We start from the raw sequence: 19,340 nt of genomic DNA, 5'->3' as shown, positions 1-19,340 counted from the left end.
TTTGGTGTCTAGCAGTAAACATGGAGTTTCATTCATCTGTCTATTAAACAATCTTGTGACTACTTTGACATAAGTTTTTGCACCTGCATAAAAGTTCCTAAGTGAATTGGATATATATTCATATTCCCTTTCTTGGCCTTCTGACCCTACTTTCTTTTTTTTTTTTTTTAAATGGGGTTGGGGGGGGATGGAGTCTCGCTCTGTCGCCCAGGCTGGAGTGCAGTGGTGCGATCTCGGCTTGCCTGAGTAGTTGGGACTACAGGCACCCACCACCACGCCTGGCTAATTTTTTGTATTTTTAGTAAAGACGGGGTTTCACCGTGTTAGCCAGGGTGGTCTCGATCTCCTGACCGCGTGATCTGCCCGCCTTGGCCTCCCAAAGTGCTGGGATTACAGGCGTGAGCCACTGCACTCGGCCTTCTGACCCTACTTTCTACATGGAAGGCCCCCAAGTGCTTCTCTCTACTTTAGGATTAAAGATTACAGGTCAGCCACACTGGCAGTAAGTGTTTGAGTCCCAATAAAAGCTCTGGATACCAAAGACTCAGGTGAGCATCCCCAGCTGGCATTACTCCATGTGTGGTATCAAAAACTGATGCCAGAAGGGTGGTATGTCCATGTCTCCAAAGAGAGAGGACAACAGAAGTTCCTCATTTGTTACTTCTGTTAGACTCTGTCCTATGCACTTCCTCCCTTGGCTGACTTTAATCCGTATTCTTTCCTTGCATGAACAATAATCATGAGTATAACAGCCTTCTGTGAGTTCCATGAATGCTAGTAAATTACTAAACTTGAAGGTCATTTTAGGATCTCCTGAATTTGCAATTAGGGTTAGAAGTGAGGGCAATTTTGTGGAGTACTTGACATTTGTAGGTTGCTATTTTTTGCAGTTGGCTAAAACTCCTTACAGTTGGTGTCAAAAATAAGATTTTCTAGAAAGACCCTGATTCACTGAAATAAATGGCTTAGGAAGTGAAGAGAGGGTGTGGGATGATGAACCTTTGATCACTGAGTGAAGGCAGTGTCAACCACAGTATGGAATTGCTTCTGTACTGTGATTAGTTAATGGAGATAATTCCCAAAAAGTTGTCTCACTGGATGCATAAGGAGATGAAGAATATAAAGAAAGAAGCTAAACACACAATCTCTTGGTTATTGTTATCTATGCTAGCTAAAATGCAAGTAAGGGATACAATCCTACTCTATATGAATGGGAATAGACTGTGCAGGAGGAACTTGCTAAACTAGTATTACCAATGGCAATCTGAATTAGCACAGTGGCCAAACCTTACAACTCTTTAAAAGGTGGAAAAGTTTGGGCATAAATAGAGAGGAGGAGGAATGGTAGCTGAGGGTAAAGGAATGAATGGATAGGTTATGCAGTAAGGGAAATAATACTGCATTGGTATTTCCAAAGAGGTTCAGAACAAGAGATGACATTGTTTCTTAGCTCAACTGTAACAGATGCTTGAAAGAGTGGTCATATGTTGCTGAGACTACTCCTATTTTTGGAATCCAATAAGCCTGCAAACCTGATTAGCATCATTCTGGGAGACATTCTGGTCTGTTAATGTCTGAGAAGGACTCTAAGAATGTGCCAGTATCTTTTGACTTTTATTTTTTAGGTTATGGCTAAGTGTATTGGGAAATTCAATTAAAGCCTCCTCGGGATATAATGTCAATAGAAAATGACTGGCCTGAGGAAGAACTGCACTTAGGTAACCATCAGCTAATTTCTATGATATATAGTTCTGTACAAACATATCAATAGTATTTTTGGTAGTAGATTAAGGTGAGAAATTATTGAATTTATACAAAATTATGAAAATGTATGTAATGGCTTTAGTGGATGGATTAGCTATTTCTCTAAATCTAACCATACCCTACACTGCCTCAGCCAAATCTTAGGCATATTCACACTGATACTACTGCTGTGTCTGTCACATAAATGCCATAGTAAATATAGATGCCCAGACAAACATGACTGTTGCTGTACAATAAAAAAAGTCTCGGCCAAAGGCCAGCGGGTAGCTTGTAGAGCGAAGAATTAACAGTACCCTAAGAGAGTCTGAGGGTAAAAGTGGTTGCCCTTAACTAGTTGGAGGAGATCTCTAGGTCCTCAGAATGTCATGTGTGACAGCAACGTCTTTGTTTACCTGATGGCTTTGGTCACCATACAATCTAACAATATGACTTATGATGGGGACTTTGGGCCACATGGTGTCAGTTCTGGAACGTACTGGAGACTGATGCTATCAATCCAATCTCTGGGAAGCACTAAAGACTAAAGGTCATTCATATGGGCAAAATATGATGAACTGCAACAACAACAACAACAACAAACCGAAACAACAACAACAACAACAACAACAAAAAACCTCTGGACATCAAAAACTCAGGTGAGCTTCTCTGATTGGCAATCTTAAAAGTATATTATCATACACGAATGCCAGGAGAGTAAAGCATTCATGACTCTACAGGGAGTGGACAAGGGAAGCTCTGTGTTTGGTAGCATTCCTGGAAGCTGTCTTATGCACTTCTTCTCTTGGCTGATTTTAATCTGTATCTTTTCCCCATGATAAACCATAACTGTAAGTGTAACAGTTTTTAGTGAGTTCTATGTCTTTCCATTGAATTACTGAATCCAAGAGTGACTTTGGGAATCCTGCAACTGGTATCAGAAGTGAGGGCAGTCTTGTGGAGTGCTCCAACTTTTTGGCTGGCTAACTTTCACAGCTGGTCAAAATCTCTTACACTAAAACATTAATATGTCCAGGTGATTTACCTGAGATCCTTTCTTGCTACCTGGCAGGTTAATTATGAGCGTTTTCCCTCTGATTCCACATACAGGCCTGAAAGAAAAGAGAAAGTAGATGAATACTAAATTGCAATGAATGTCCGGTTTAAATACATTAACAACAAAGAACAATCATTTTACTTTACATGTGAACAACTGTTTTAGGAATAAAATTGTTATCTTAAGACATTCACTGCTTGCTATACAAATTAGGCATTCTGGTTGAAGTTTTTACATTATGGTTAGTATGGCAAATTGGAAAAAATGTACTGAATGTGGAATCAGAATAATTTACCTACTTTTAAGTAATCTGACCAAGTCTAATTGCCTGTTTTGTCTAACTTCAGCTTCTTCATATTTTATACAATTGTTTAAGAGTTTGAGATAGTGTATTAAAAATGCTTAGTGCTATTTATGTTCAAAAGTCTAACACAAAAAGCACTTAAGATTTAGATTCGAGGTCTTGCTTCTCAGGAAGTCTATAAGTTTTAAAGTAAAACAAGGTTTTTCACAAGTGAATGGCAGAAGGGAAGAGGTTGGAGAGCTCATTCATTAATAGACCCATTGATAATCGCAGGCATTTTATTTTATTTATTTATTTATTTATTTATTTATTTATTTATTTATTTATTTTTGAGACAGAGTCTTGCTCTGTCTCCCAGGCTGGAGTGCAGTGGCGAGATCTCGGCTCACTGCAAGCTCCGTCTCCTGGGTTCACGCCGTTCTCCTGCCTCAGCCTCCTGAGTAGCTGGGACTACAGGCGCCCGCCATCGTGCCCGGCTAATTTTTTGTATTTTTAGTAGAGACGGGGTTTCACCGTGGTCTCGATCTCCTGACCTTGTGATCCGCCCGCCTTGGCCTCCCAAAGTGCTGAGATTACAGGCGTGAGCCACCGCGCCCAGCCAATCGCAGGCATTTTAAGCTAGAAAGGTCTTTCAGAGATAATTGTCAATTACCAGGCCACATTTAAACTAACTGGTTAAGAAACATAAAAAATGGAAAAGCAGTGGAAGACTGGAGTCAAGGATCAAAGGCCTAGATTTTATATGAGAGCTGGAATTATGCTGTCACTGACTGGCTGTGCTACTTTGATCTGGTAACATTATCTCATTTTCATAATTTGAAAACAAAGAGATTATGCTATTTTAAAATTTTACAGTATTTTTAAAGTAATGTAAGAATACTCTTCCCCGAACGTCTTGAGTTTTTCTTTAACCACTCTTATTCTTTGAAATAAACTAAAACTGTCCTATATTTTATTACTTTTTCTTCTTGTCCTATTTACGATCTGAAAGAGAAGATTGCCATTTATTTACAACTTGCCATATATACAAAACTGTTTACTGCTGGCCGCCTTCTTACTAGAAAAACTATTCATTGTTTCATTAAAAACTTTAAGGCTATTTTATGACCTTTAATCTTAATGATATTTCTTCAAAATCTGTTTTAGTTCTGGCAGTCAGAATTGGATAAAGTACTTTAGTGACAAAATGGCACTGGGTAATTATATAGTTCTTAATATGTTCCTGTTTACTTGGGAATTTTGTTTTTCTTTCCAAACTAAAATGCTACATTGTACTTTTTTGTCAATATGATAGCTAATTGATTATATCACCAGTAATATGATTGGAATGTCATCAATATTAAGTTCTCTATTTTTATGTAAGCAAATCTAGCAATTTACTGAATAAATCTAGAATTTTAACTAAGAGCACAATAACCCCTTGTAGAATACAGTATTAGCTACATCCAGAAGTTTGTAGCACCTTTCCTTCTAAAAACTAGAAATATTATCATAACAATTACTGCATATTATCCTCCCAACATTTCTATGAAGGAAAGACAAATACAGTTACCTACAAAATATGGAAAAATAATTTGGAGTGCAAAGAATTTGATTAATACATGGCTTTGGGATCTTTGTAACTTTATACAGTAAGTTCATCCCATCCTGTGTTTATTAATGCCCATGAACTCATCCTTACTGACATCACTGTGACAATTTTATCACATATTATGAAATGTGTTGGATTTTATTTTCCAAGAAAGTTGTAACTCCCTCCATTAGAAGGTTAGTGGCAAGTGAAAACTTAGTTCATTCTTTTTATTCCAATTTTTGGTAATCAAATCCAGGCTTTTTATGTCTCCAATAATCCTTCACTTGCTCTAGGTTGACATGCTAGTAGCAGTGCTAATATAACCAACAGTTATATCCAAACCACTATGTTTCTGTGTGTGTGTTTATGTATGCATATGTGATATAATTAAAGGTTTTGCTATATAGCCAGGAGATTACATTTGTTACTTCCCATCAATTTTTTTTGCCTTTCATTTTGGCAAAACATGAGATCAGAGATTTATTTATTCTTTCTCATTTCCCTGAGCTCTTTGAAGTGTTTAAAAATTAATTTTGAGATATACTTTTTCACCTACAGAATGTCCAGAGTCACTGCAAGGAGAAAGTACTTCTCTTCTATATAATGCTTTAGGATTAATAAAGTATTTTCACAAACATTATATCATTCAATAATTTAAAACCTATAAGCTCCAAAGTGTTAGCATATTCCAATATTTATCAAATAGCTAAAGATCTGTACTATTATGGAATACATGTAACCCAAATGCTTAAGAATTTTATAAATGTAAAATGTAGAACATTAAAGCATATAAACAACTACAACACAAGATAGTAAGTAGTAATACAAATTGGTATAAAGTACCATGGGTTAAAAAAAAAAAGTAGGCCAGTGTGGTGGCTCACGCCTTTAATCCCAGCACTTTGGGAGGCCGAGGCGGGAGGATCACAAGGTCAGGAGTTCGAGACCAGCCTGGACAATATGGTGAAACCCTGTCTCTTCTGAAAATACAAAAAATTAGCTGGGTGTGGTAGCAGGTGCCTGTAATTCTAGCTACTCTGGAGGCTGAGGCAGGAGAATTGCTTGAATCTGGGAGGTGGAGGTTGCAATGAGCCAAGATTATGGCATTGAACTGCAGCCTGGGTGACAAGAGTGGGACTTCATCTCAAAAAAACAAAACAAAACAAAAACCAAAAAGAAGGGCAGTTTAGGAGGAGGGAAACAATAATGCAAAAGCACAGAGTTATAAAAAGTACCAAGTGCATTTTGAGTGTATTGTCTCTCACCAGCAAGCATCCATTTGCTTACTTATAGAGGAGTAATGTGAGGTAAGAAGGACCAGCGGAAAGATGTTGCTGTCTGATAGATTAGTATTTTTCAGTTTGTGGTCTGTGGACCAGAAACATATAAATCATATAGGAATTTGTTGGAAGGGCAAAATTTCCCATACTACCCCTACCCCCTCCTCTCCGTTGCTGATATATTGGATAAAAAACTGTGAGGGTGGGGTCCAGTAATCTGTATTTCAACAAATTCTCTAGTTGACTCTAATCCATGGAAAAGTTTGAGAACTGCTGTGATAAACTGTGCTTGAATTTTGGTACTACTATTTACTATTAGTGTAATCCTGTCTTCATCACTAAACTTCTTTAATCCTTAGTTTCCAGAACTTGAGTTGTTAAAAGGATTAACATAATCTTTGAAATATAATGTACAGTATACTCTAGTACATAATAGGCATTGAATAAATACTTGGTCCATCTTTCCTTTAAAAAAGTACATTAGAATTAGACAGTAGAAGTCATGAATTCACTGTAAAGAGCTAGAATGTATTCTTAAGGCATTGGGGATGATTAATGGATTCTGCTATTACTAATATTACAAAGCACTATTTCAGGAATAATAGTCTAAGATGAACTGAAAGGGGATGACAGAAGATATAAAGAAAAGAAAGTCTGATAATAACAAACACTAAATACAAGTTGACTGATTCTTCGTTTATTTTCTCTCATGTATCTGATTCAGCATGTTACATAGCACCTTGTTTTTGTTTATGTATATAAAATATAAAACATATTTTAAATAAATGTAAATGTATATGAAGCAAAAATCCTTCAGGAACAATAGGAAGGGCATTTTAGTCTTAGGTAAGGGAGGACAGGAGTAGTTAAGAGAAAGCTTCTGTAAGGAAGGAAAAATCTAAGCTTCTGCCTGAATAACCGGTAGATGTTATACAGAGGTAAAGAGAGGAGGAAGAATATTCAAGGCAGAGAAAATGGCATGTACAAAGTGCTTAAAAGCTAACAATAGAACCTGATATGTGTGGTAACAACAACGAGTGTGCGTGGAAGCTGATGCAAAAAGCAGCAGTGACAAATTATATAGGCCCTGGAAGGTAATCTTAAAGAATTCAGTCTTTATCCATAGACTTTTTCTACAGTGGAGAGAGAGATTTTGCTAAAAAATTTTGAGCAGAGAAATAACATACTAATATGTGTATTTTCAAAAGATATTTCTGGCTGCAAAGTAGAAAATTTTTTAGAGAGTTGCAAGACAGGAAGCAAGGAATACAGTTAAGATAATGTCAAAAAATGTAACAGGTGAATTAGGGTGGTTGCAAGGTGATGAAGAAAAGTAAACAGGTTATAGTTAAGTATATCCTGACCCACAGACTATATAATGGGATAGTTACCTTTTTATTCTATTTTTTTTTGAAATTTTAATACAAAAAGACATATTTGGATGAAAACTGGTCCTAATTTAGATTTACACTAGAAGTTCAATATTCTATGTTAAACTTGATCACAACAGGCATGAGAATAGAATAATATGAAAAATAGTGCTTCTCTTAAAATTTCTGTTAAAATTAAATATACAACAAGGTATGACATGTGTATAAAACAGACAATAACAATAAAAATCCCACTGATGTGCCTACTACCTAGGTGAAGAAAGACACTATCACTGATACCTTCAAAGAGTACTGTGTGCCTTGCCCTGATCTCAAGTCCCTTCTCCAAATAACTATCATCCTGAATTTTAAAACATTCTCTTACTTTCTTTGCAAAACAGCTCTATCAATATAAAATTCACATACCATACAATTTACCCATTTAAAAGATACAATTCAATAGTTTTAAAAGTATACTCTCACAGAGTTGTACAATCATCCCGGTAATCCATTTTATAACATTTTCATCACCCTCCACAAAAAAATCCCATACCCATTAGCAGTCACTCCACATTTTCTTGCAACTCCCAGCCCTAGGCATTCACTAAGCTATTTTCTGTCCATACAGATTTGCCTTTTCTAGACATTTCACATAAAGGGAAACATATAATATGTCGCCTTTTGTGACTTGCTTCTTTTACTTAATGTTTTCAAGGTTCATCCATGTGGTGCTTATATAAGTCATTTACTTAAATACTTTTCCACATATGTTTAAGTAGATTTTCATTTTAGCATGCTTTTGAAATTTATATACAAATGAAATCACACTGTGTATATTCTTATACAACTTGGTTTTCTCACTCAACATTGTGTTTGTGAGATTCCTCCATGCTGATATGCATAGCTATAGTTCATTTTCAATGCTGTACAATATTACATAGTTCATTTTCAATGCTGTACAATATTACATATGTGCAAAGCTTTCTCTAGTACAGTGTTCTTCAAATTGTAGGTCATGACCAACTAATAGGGCAGTAAAAACTGACTTCAGTTGCCACATTTTTTAAAAAAGAACAGAACAGAAAATATCAGAATGCTTTCCTGGTAGTTAGGATAAATACTGACACAGAAAAGTTTGTGCCTTTTGTATATGTGTGTGCATATTGTTTATGTACAAATATATGCATATATACATACCCACATACATAGAGACACATACATATATATACACATATGTACGTGGGTATTGAATTACAATGTTAAGTACATTTCTTACTGTGGCTTATGGTCAAAAACATTTGAAAGCTAATGTTCTAGGGTATATAGCTAGAAGCAGATTTTATGAGTCACAGGAATAAGCAGATGTGCAGTTTTACAGTATAAAAGTAATTTTCCATAGTGTTTGTACCAATTTACATTCCCATCAACACACTGTTGCTGCTTCTCCTGACAATGCTAGATGTTGTCAGTGTTTTTCTTTTTTAATTTCTTTTGGCCAAATAGATGACAGATAAGTGATAAAGCAACTACAATAAAATGTTAACAGTAGAATCTTAAAGTATTCACTGTAAAATTCTTTTAATTTGGCATATGTTTGAAAGTTTTCATAATAAAAAGGTTGAGATAAAGTTGTCTCTTTTTTTGTAATTTTAAACTTAAATCTAAACACTTCACTGTTCATATATGTATTGGCTTATTATTTCTGTTCCGCAGTTAGCGTATTTCCATCTGTTAGTGCAGGGTGCCCCAAAATTATAAACTTCTAGAGGGTCGATTCTGTATAGAACCTATTGTATAGCACCTAATACAGTATCTTCACCATTTGGACATTTATTAAATCCATTTTGATGAAATGAGGAATGCTCAGAAACTATGCTACAGTTACAATCTCTACATCATGAAATAAACAGTAAATATGAAATTTGGTCCCTTTAAAAAATACGCCTTGGATTTATAGGACAGCAACTGATGTATCCTGATCTTCTATCCAACAAACCTGATGAACTCTTCCATTACTTCTAAAAGACTACTGATTTTTAAATAATTCCCATGTAGTAATCAAGGGAGATTACTTGTCCTTTTCAATGCTTGTATCATTTATTTCTTTTACTTTGTACAATATTGGACAGAAATACACTTGGACTCTGTCTTATTCCTAACTTTAAAGAGAATACTAATAATATCTAATTATTAACTATATTTTGCTTTGTCAAATTAAGGAAGTTCCCTTCTAATTATTGCTTGCTAAGAGTTGTTATTCACAAACAGGTGTGGAATTTTATCAAATGCTTTTTCTGCATCAATTGAGGCCATATGACTTTTCTCCCTTAATCTGTTAATATGATGATTCATGCTGATCAGTAACCATCTTTGTGTCCTCGAAATAAATCTATGTTTATCCTGCTGTATCTTTTAAAAATATACTTATAGATTTGATATGTTAGTATCTTATTTTTGAAGTTTTCACATCCACGTTCACAATGAATATTAACCTACATCTTCCCTTTTTTCTACCACCATTTTCTAGTTTTGTAATAAGATTATCCCAGACTCATAACATGAATTGAGAAATGTTTACGTTTTACTGCTCTCAGGAACAATTTAAATAATATTGAAATCATTTGTTCCTTGATAGTTGTATAGAATATCTCATTATTATTTGATTAAATAGACTTCATTTTTAAGAACAGTTTTGGATTTACGGAAAAATGCAGAAGATAGTATAGGGAGTTCCCATATTCTCTGTACCATGTTTCCGCTACATTTAACATCTTGTATTATTATGGAACCTTTGTGGCAATTAGTGAGCCAATATTGACACATTATTATTAACTAAAGCTCACAGTTTATTCATGTTTCTTATTTTGTACTTAATACCCTCTTTCTGTTTCAGGATCCCATTCAGATTACCAAATTACATTTAGCTGTCATGTCTCCTTATGCTTTTCTTGGCAGTGATAGATGCTCAGGCTTTCCTTGTTTTTGATGACCTTGATAGCTTTGGTAAGCGCTGGTCATTTTTTTTTTTTTTTTTTTTTTTTTTTGCAGAATGTCCACTTATAGTGTCTGTCTGATATTTTCTGAAGATAAGACTAGGGTTATGGGATTTTTAGAAGAAGACTATAGACGTATAGAGCCATTTTTATTACATCATATCACAAGTATATGCTATCAATCTGACTAATGAATGTTGATATTGTTTTTAATCTCTTAGTTGAGGTATTTGTCAGGTGCCCCCCATAGCAAAGTTACTCTTCCCCAACTGCCCCCAATTCTGTACTCTTTGGAAGGAAGTCACTGTGTGTAGCCCATGCCTAAGCAGTGAGGAGTTATGTGCCCCTTCCTTGAGGGTGGAGCATCTATATAAATTATTTGGAAATCTTATGCACAGGACATTTGTCTCTTCTCCCTCATGAATTAATTTATGCAAAAAGTTATTTGTATAAGCATGGACTCATGGATATTTATGTTATACTTTGGATTATAATAAAATACTGCTTATTTTGTTGCTCACATTTTTACATCTTTGGTCATTGGGAGATGTCAATTGACTCCTATGCCCCTTTAATATATACCCGCCAACGTGTGTTTTTGTTGTAGTTTGTTTTCTTGAGCTCTTCCTTACTTTGGATTTACAGGTTCATCTTGTATATTTCCTGCCTTGGTCTCAGAATCAGCCATTTTTCCAAGGAATCCAGGCTCCTTTTATTGCCAAAAGGTAATACAAATTAAGATTTCAGCATTAATTATGTCATTTCATACTGGTATGTCATTTCTTTTGGACCCTCTCTGCTGACAGAGGAAAGGAATATGTGTGTAAACTAACCTGTGTACATATATATTACACATATTTCTGTACGTAACCATTTGTATCTATGTTAAAGCTAGATATGAATTCCTACTGATGTCTCCAACTCTAATACATTACCTAGGATCACCTGGATCATTCTAGCCTCCTCCCCTTGCTTGTACATATGTAATTTCCCACTCCAACAGTGAGAAACCTGTCTCTCACTATCTGCCATCCATTTATTAACTATTCAATTCCAGTATACATATATATTAAAATTAGAATTGTTAGCCAATACCTCCATGGGATACAACTTTATCAACTAAAGTGCTTATGTGCAGTTGCTTTTACCTTTAGTCTTAGAGACTCCACTCATATCCAAAGTTATTATCCAAAGTTATTTAGGTCCTCCACCCCTTTCCATGAGGTTGTTTCATTTATTTTGTAATGCATGTAAATTATCTTGGCAGAGTCCTCATTGCTTTCTAGGATCCATCAAATGCAATTTGCATATATTAAGCCTTCTTTGTGATAAAGTTCTATGAGTTTTGACAAATGTATAATGTCATGTTTCCTTATTTCTACTTCATATCAAATAGTGTTACTGCTATCATATCAAATAGTGTTACTGCCCTAAAAAATCTGTTGGGCTTTATCCATTCACCTATATCTTTCTTTTCAAAAACTCTGGGCAACCACTGATCATTTTACTGTTCTTATAATTTTACTTTTACTACAATGTCATAAAGTGAGAAACACATAATATGTATTCTTTTCACACTGGCTTGTTTTATTTAGCAATATGCATGTAAGGATGTCTTTTTTAGTGGCTTGATGGCTCATTTTCATTTTATTACTGAATAAGAGTCCATTGTATGGATGCAGCACAATTTGCTTATCCATTTACCTATTGAAGTAAATCTTGGTTGATTCCAACTTTTGGCAATTATGAATAAGGCTGTTATAAACATTTGCATGTAGATTTTTGTGTGGATGTAAGTTTTCACATAAATTGGGTAAGTATCTAGAAGTTCTCTGTATATTTTGGATATAAGTCACTTTTATGGTATAAGACAGAATGACTAGACAGAAAACCAGCAAGCATATAGAACAACTCAGCAACACAAATCAACAGGATTGAATTGATAGAACACTCCGCCTGACAGAATAATACACATTTTGTTTACCAATATAGACCATATCTGTGACCATAAAAATAAACCTAAACAAATTTAAAATAATTGAAATAACAGAGTATCTTCTCTGACCACAATGGAATCAAAGTTGAAATCAATAACAGAAAGATAAGAGGAAAATTCCCATATACTTGGAAACTAAATCATAAACTTCTGAATAATCTATGGATCAAGGAGGAAATCTCAAGAAACCTGAGACTTCTGGTTTCAAAATGGCAATGTACAAGCAGGCTGGTTTCACTCCTCTCAACAGGAAACCAAAAGCAAATGAACAGCACAGAGATTATCACTAGAAATATCCCAGAACTCAAATATGAGGATGAGATGTGGCCCTGGGGCCAGAAAGAAGTAAAAAAACTCCGAACAGACAGTAAGACTATCAGACTTCCACATCCATGATGTTCCTCCTCCCCATCCTGCTTGCACCAAACATGAAGAAAATTTTCCTCCAACTTACTGTTTTAACATTGGAAAAGTGAGATCAAGGTGAACAGCCAGCTTCCCATCATTTTGCATTCCCTGGCAGGAGACCTGTCCCTTAACCCATGGGAAGCATCACAAGTATCTGAAGAAACAAATATACCTGAGGATAGGCAGAGACAAAGGGAGGAGGTGGGATTACAGTCTCTGACCCTGGAAACTGCTCATAAACTCAGCCAAAGGAGATGCTAAATCGTGATGGCTGTTCAGCAGCACCATGCTGTAGGAGGTGCATCCCACAGGTTCCCTGGGCATGAAACACTGGCCCAGCTTTCCTTCACTGGAAGGATATACCATATTTCACCTTCCTCATCCAAGAAGGGTAGCATTCTAATCATTTACTAGAGCTTAGGTGAACCTGGAGATAATGCGTCACCTAGGACTGAAAATGGGGAAGTGGTAAAAAAAAAAAAAAAAAGCCTCGAATCAAATATATCCTGAATTGAATAAAGAAAATATGATACATACAACACTGTGGAATACTATCCAGCCATAAACAAGAATTAAATCACGTCCTCTGCAGCAACATGGATGTACCTGGAGGCCATTATCATAAGCAAATTAGTGCAGGGACAGAAAACCACATACTGCATGTTCTCACTTATAAGTAGGAGCTAAACATTTGGTACACATGGACATAAAGATGGGAACAATAGACACTGCAGACTACCAAAGTATGAGAGAGGGAGGGGGTCAAGGGCTGAAAAACCACCTTTTGTGTACTATGCTCATTACCTGGGTGATGGGATCATTTGTACCACAAACCTCAGCCTTATGTGATATACCCATGTAACAAACCTGTACATGTACCCCTGAATCTAAAATTTAAGATGATACAAAACAAACACAAAAAAAGCAAAACAAGCCAGACAGAACATTGGAGTAAATATAACTAATCCTCCAATGCAAAGACGTACATATATCCAAAAGAAACAATAGTAAACAGGAAACCATGATCTTCCCAAGTGGACAAAGCAATGAAACAGTAACTGGCTCTAATGAAACAGCAATATGTGAGCTCCCTAACCAAGAAGTCAAAATAGTAGTTTTAAGAAAACTCAGTGATCTCCAAGATAACACAGAAAAGCAATTCAAAAATGTATCATAGAAATTTAAGGAAGAGATTGAAATAATTAAAAACCAAACATTAACCTTGGAACTGAGATACATATTTGCTCAACTGAAAGGTTTATTAGAAGCTCTCAACAGTAGAATGGGTCAAGCAGAGGAAAGAGTGAGCTCAAAGATAGGCTATTTGAAAAGACACAGAGAAGAAAAAAGCAAAAAGCATGAAGAGCAATGAAGATCACCTGTAAGATACAGAAAATTACCTCAAAACAACAAATCTAGAAATTATTTTATTGATGTTCAAGAGGGAGTTGAGGAAGAGCAAGGGGTAGAAAGCTTATTCAAAGAAATAATAATAAAACTTTCCAAATCTTGAGAAGGATATAAATATCCAGGTATAGGAAGGTCAGAGAACACCAAACGGATAGGACCCACATAAGACTACTCCAAGGCATATAATAATCAATCAAAGGTCATGAATAAAGAGAGAATCCTAAAAGCAGTAAGAGAAAAGAAGCAAGCAACATATAAAGGAGCTCCAACTTGTTTGGCAATAGACTTCTCCACGGAAACCATATAGACCAGGAGGGAGTAAAACAATGTTTTCAAAGTGATCAAAACAAAACAACCATCCAAGAATACTGTATTCAGCAAAGTTATCTTTCAAATATAAAAGAGAGATAAAATGTTTCCCAGACAAACATAAGCTAAGAGAACTGATCACAACCAGACCCATCTTGAAATGCTCAACAGAGTTCTTCAATCTGAATGAACAACATTTACATGCAAACAAACAAACAAACAAAAAAGGAAGGTATAAAACCCACATCCAAATTAAGTACATGGACAAACCCAGAATACTCTAATACTATAATGTGGTGTGGTGCTGTCTAATTGAAAGGTGAAGCCAGCTGGACTTCCTGGGTCAAGTGGGGACTTGGAGAATATTTCAGTCTTACAAGAGGATTGTAAAATGGACCAATCAGCATTCTGTAAAATGGACCAACCAGCACTCTGTAAAACGGACCAATCAGTGCTCTGTAAAATGGACCAATCAGCAGGAGATGGGAGTGACAAGGGAATAAAAGCTGGTCACCTCCAGCCAGCAGCGGCAACTCGCTTGGGTCCCCTTCCAGACTGTGGAAGATTTGTTCTTTTGCTCTTCACAACAAATCTTGCTGCTGCTTACTCTTTGGGTCTGCACCACCTTTAAGAGCTATAACACTCACTGCAAAGATCCGTGGCTTCATTCTTGAAGTCAGCGAGACCACGAACCCACCGGAAGGAACCAACTCTGGACACATCTTGGCGACCATAAAGGGACTATCGCCAAGCAGTGAGTACCATTGGAGCCCTTTTGCTTGCTATTCTGTCCTATTTTTCCTTAGAATTCAGGGGCTAAATACTGGGCACCTGTTGGCCAGTTAAAAGCAACCAGTAAGGCCTCTAGACTAAAGACACGGGTGTCAGACTTTCTGGGAAAGGGCTAACAACCCCCGACTCTTCGGAGTTGAGTGTTGGTTTACCTGGAACCAGCTTCTGCTTTTCCTGGACTTCCGGGCTGGGCTGAGGATCAATAGAGAGGAAAGCCATTCAGCTCTGGGGTCCCGACAAAAAGTTGGTTGACCCTACAGCTATGAGTGAACTCTCAAAGTCATGCCACCCAAGCAAGACTCACCCATCTATCCTATCTATCCTGACCCTTGCCTACTGGATCCTAACACCTGTCAGACAAACTTCCTCCCACCTCTCTTCTCCGAGGCTAGTCCCTCTTCTAAAAACCACTCCCTGTTTCTGGTGCTTTTCTAGTTTCTCCTATAAGAATGATTTCTAGTATAAATTTTGGGACTCTGTTCCTTTCTTTAGGCAGTCAGGTTCACCAATCAGAAAGACATAATTTTTGCTCAAAGCCTCGTCATGGGTGGGACTATCTGGAATTTTAGGATCCCTCCTCAGACTAGCAGGCCTAACAAAGGCTATTCCTGAAACTAGGATATGGGGAGCCTCAGAAATGATATCCTTCCTATCCATATGATGAGAAGTGAGGACAAAAGGCATCACTCTTCCAACTCTGAAAATCCTTTCCTCCCACAGGGTATGGCCCTCCACTCCATTTTTGGGGCATATCATCTTTATAGGACAAGGGTAAAGTCCCAGTATGAACAGGAGAATGCTTAGGACTCTAACAGGTTTTCGAGAATGTGTCAGTAAGGGCCACTAAATCTGATTTTTCTTGGTCCTCTTTGTGGTCTAAGAGGAAAGGCACGGGTGCAGGTTTTCGAGAATGTGTCAGTAAGGGCCACTAAATCTGACGTTCCTCAGTCCTCTTTTTGGCCTAGGAGGAAAACGAGTGTTTCTGCTGCTGCTTTGGTGAGTGCAACTATTCCAGTCAGCAGGGTCCAGGGACCATTGCGGGTTCTTGGGCAAGAGGGGGATCTGCTGTTGCGTTGGTGAGCACAACTATTCCGATCAACAGGGTCCAGGGACCATTGTGGGTTCTTGGGCGGGGGGGGCCGGGGGGGGGCGGGGAAACAAACTGAAACCGTGGGCGGTTTTTTCTTTCACACGAAAAACACTCAGGCATCAACAGGCTCATGCTTGAAATACATCCTAAGCCATTGGGACCAATTTGACCCGCAAACCCTGAAAAAGAAGTGGCTTATTTTCTGGACTATGGCCTGGCCCTAATATTCTCTCTCAGATGGGGAAAAATGGCCACCTGAGGGAAGTATAAATTATAATACTATCCTGCAGCTTGACCTTTTCTGTAAGAGGGAAGGCAAATGGTGTGAAATACCTTATGTCCAAGCTTTCTTTTCAATGAAGGAGAATCCACAACTATGCAAAGCTTGCAATTTACATCCCACAGGAGGATTTCTCAGCTTATCTCCATATCCTAGACTTCCTACAGCTCCCCTTCCTATTAATGATAAGCATCTTCTAATCTCCTCCACCCAGAAGGAAACAAACAAAGAAATCTCCAAACAAACAAAGAAATCCCCCGGGCTATTGGTTATGTCCCTCCAAGCTGTAGAGGCAAGGGAATTTGGCCCAACCCGGGTACATGTTTGCTTCTCCCTCTCTGATTCCAAGCAGATCAAGGTAAATGTGGGAAAGTTTTCAGATGATCCTGATAGGTATATAGATGTCCTACAGGGTCTAGGGCAAACCTTCAACCTCACTTGGAGAGATGCCATGCTATTGTTAAATCAAATCCTGGCCTTTAATGAAATGAATGCAGCTTTAGCTGCAGCCTGAGTTTGGAGATATCTGGAAAGGGACAAATTCCCTACTGGTCAGCAAGCCGTCCCTAGTATGGATCCCCACTGGGACTTTGACTCAGACCATGGGGACTGGAGTCACAAACATCTGCTGACCTGTGTTCTAGAAGGACTAAGGAGAACTAGGAAAAAGTTCATGAATTATTCAATGATGTCCACCATAACGCAGGGAAAGGAAGAAAATCCTTCCGCCTTCCTCTAGCTGCTACAGAAGGCCTTAATATACTCTCCTGTCACCCGAATCCCTTGAAGGTCAATTGATCCTAAAAGATAAGTTTATTACCCAATCAGCTGCAGATATCAGGAGAAAGCTTGCTTGCTCCAAAAGCAAGCCCTGGGCCCTGAACAAAATCTGGAGGCATTATTAAACCTGGCAACCTCAGTGTTCTATAACAGGGACCAAGAGGAATAGGTTGAAAAGGAAAAGTGAGATCAGAGAAAGGCTGCAGCCTTAGTCATGACCCTCAGACAAACACAACTTAGTGGTTCAGAAAGGACAGAAAATGGAGCAGGCCAATCACCCAGTAGGGCTTGTTATCAGTGTGGTTTGCAAGGACACTTTAAAAAAGATTGTCCAATGAGAAACAAGCCACCCCCTTGTCCATGCCCACTATGCCAAGGCAATCACTGGAAGTCATACTGCCCCAGAGGGAAAAGGTTCTCTGGGCCAGAAGCCCCAAGCCAGATGGTCCAATAACAGGACTGAGAGTGTCCGGGGCAAGCGCCAGCTCATGTCATCACCCTCACTGAGCACCGGGTACGTACAACCATTGAGGGCCAGGAAATTGGCTTCCTCCTGGACACTGGTGTGGCCTTCTCAGTGTTAATCTCCTGTCTTGGACAGCTGTCCTCAAGGTCCGTTATCATCCAAGGAATCCTGAGACAGCCTGTAACCAGGTATTTCTCCAACTTCCTCAGTTGTAATTGGGAGACATTGTTTTTTTCACATGCCTTTCTTGTTATGCCTGAAAGTTCCACACCCTTATTAGGGAGAGACATATTAGCACAAAGGTGCCAAAAACACAAAATGGGGAAAGGCCTGTCTCTTCAATTAATGATGTGGGGAAAACTGGATATCCACTTGCACAGGAATGAAATTAGACCCCTATCTTTTACCATAAACAAAAATCAAATCAAAATAAAGACAAAATAAATCCAAGACCTGAAACATGAAACTACTAGAAGAAAACACTGAGGAAATGCTCCAGGACATCTGTCCAGGCAAAGATTTTTGTCTAAGACTTCAAAACCACAAGCAACAAAAGCAAAAACAGACAAATGGGGTTATATAAAACTAAAAAGCTTCTGCACAGCAAAGGACACAATCAGGAAAGCAAAGAGACAATCCACAGAATGGAAGAAAATATTTTCAAACTACCTATCTGACAAAGGATTAATAACCAGAATATCTAAGGAGCTCAGACAGCTTGACAGAAAAACAACAACAACAAAGCAACAAATAATGCTATTAAAAAATGAGTAAAATATATGAATAGACATTTCTCAAAAAAAGACATTCAAATGGCCAACACCACTAATCATCAGATAGACACAAACCAAAACTACAATTAGATATCATTTTACTCCAGTTAAAATGGCTTTTTATCAAAAAGACAGGCAGTAACACATGCTGGCAAGGATTTGGAAAGCAGGAAACGTTTGTACATTGTTGGTGGAAATGTAAATTAGTAGAGCCACTATGGAGAGCAGTATGGAATTTCCTCATAAAACTAGAAATAGAATTACCATATGATCCAGCAATTGCACTGCTGGATATACATCCAAAAGAAAGGAAAGCAATATATTGAAAAGACATCTGCACTCCCACATTTACTGCAGCACTATTCATAATGGCCAAAATATGGATTCAACCTAAGGACCAGTGAACATTCAAATGGATAAAGAAAATGCAGTATCTATATACAATGGAACATTATTCAGCGATTAAAAAATGAAATCCTATCATTTGCAGGAACATGGATGGAACAAAAAGTCATGTTAAATGAAATAAGGCAAGCACAGAAGGAAGAATGTCGCACGTTCTGTTCTCCCTCATAATGTGGGGACTAAAAAAGTGAATCTCATGAGGAGAGGTAGTAGATTGGTTGTTACCAGGGGCCAGGAAGGGTAGTGGGGAGGAGGGAAAGATAAGAAGTTGATTAATGGGCACATATGAAGTTTGATAAAAGAAATAAGACCTA

At 37.5% G+C, this 19,340-nt stretch overlaps 1 protein-coding gene across 44 annotated transcripts in view; it reads right to left on the bottom strand.

Moving 5' to 3' along the window:
* The window catches only part of GPHN (gephyrin), a 734,620-nt gene that overhangs the window by 272,993 nt on the left and 442,287 nt on the right, over nucleotides 1-19,340 (bottom strand). For all 44 annotated transcript variants that reach the window (XM_073997568.1, XM_073997563.1, XM_073997564.1 and 41 more), the window contains one exon: nucleotides 2,786-2,852. In XM_073997568.1, coding sequence (XP_073853669.1) covers nucleotides 2,786-2,852 — 67 coding nt within the window. The remainder of the gene's footprint in view (nucleotides 1-2,785; nucleotides 2,853-19,340) is intronic.

The sequence above is a fragment of the Macaca fascicularis genome, chromosome 7 (genome assembly GCF_037993035.2).
Source record: "Macaca fascicularis isolate 582-1 chromosome 7, T2T-MFA8v1.1".
Classification (NCBI taxonomy): domain Eukaryota; kingdom Metazoa; phylum Chordata; class Mammalia; order Primates; family Cercopithecidae; genus Macaca; species Macaca fascicularis.
This window is presented reverse-complemented; position numbering and strand designations above follow the sequence as displayed.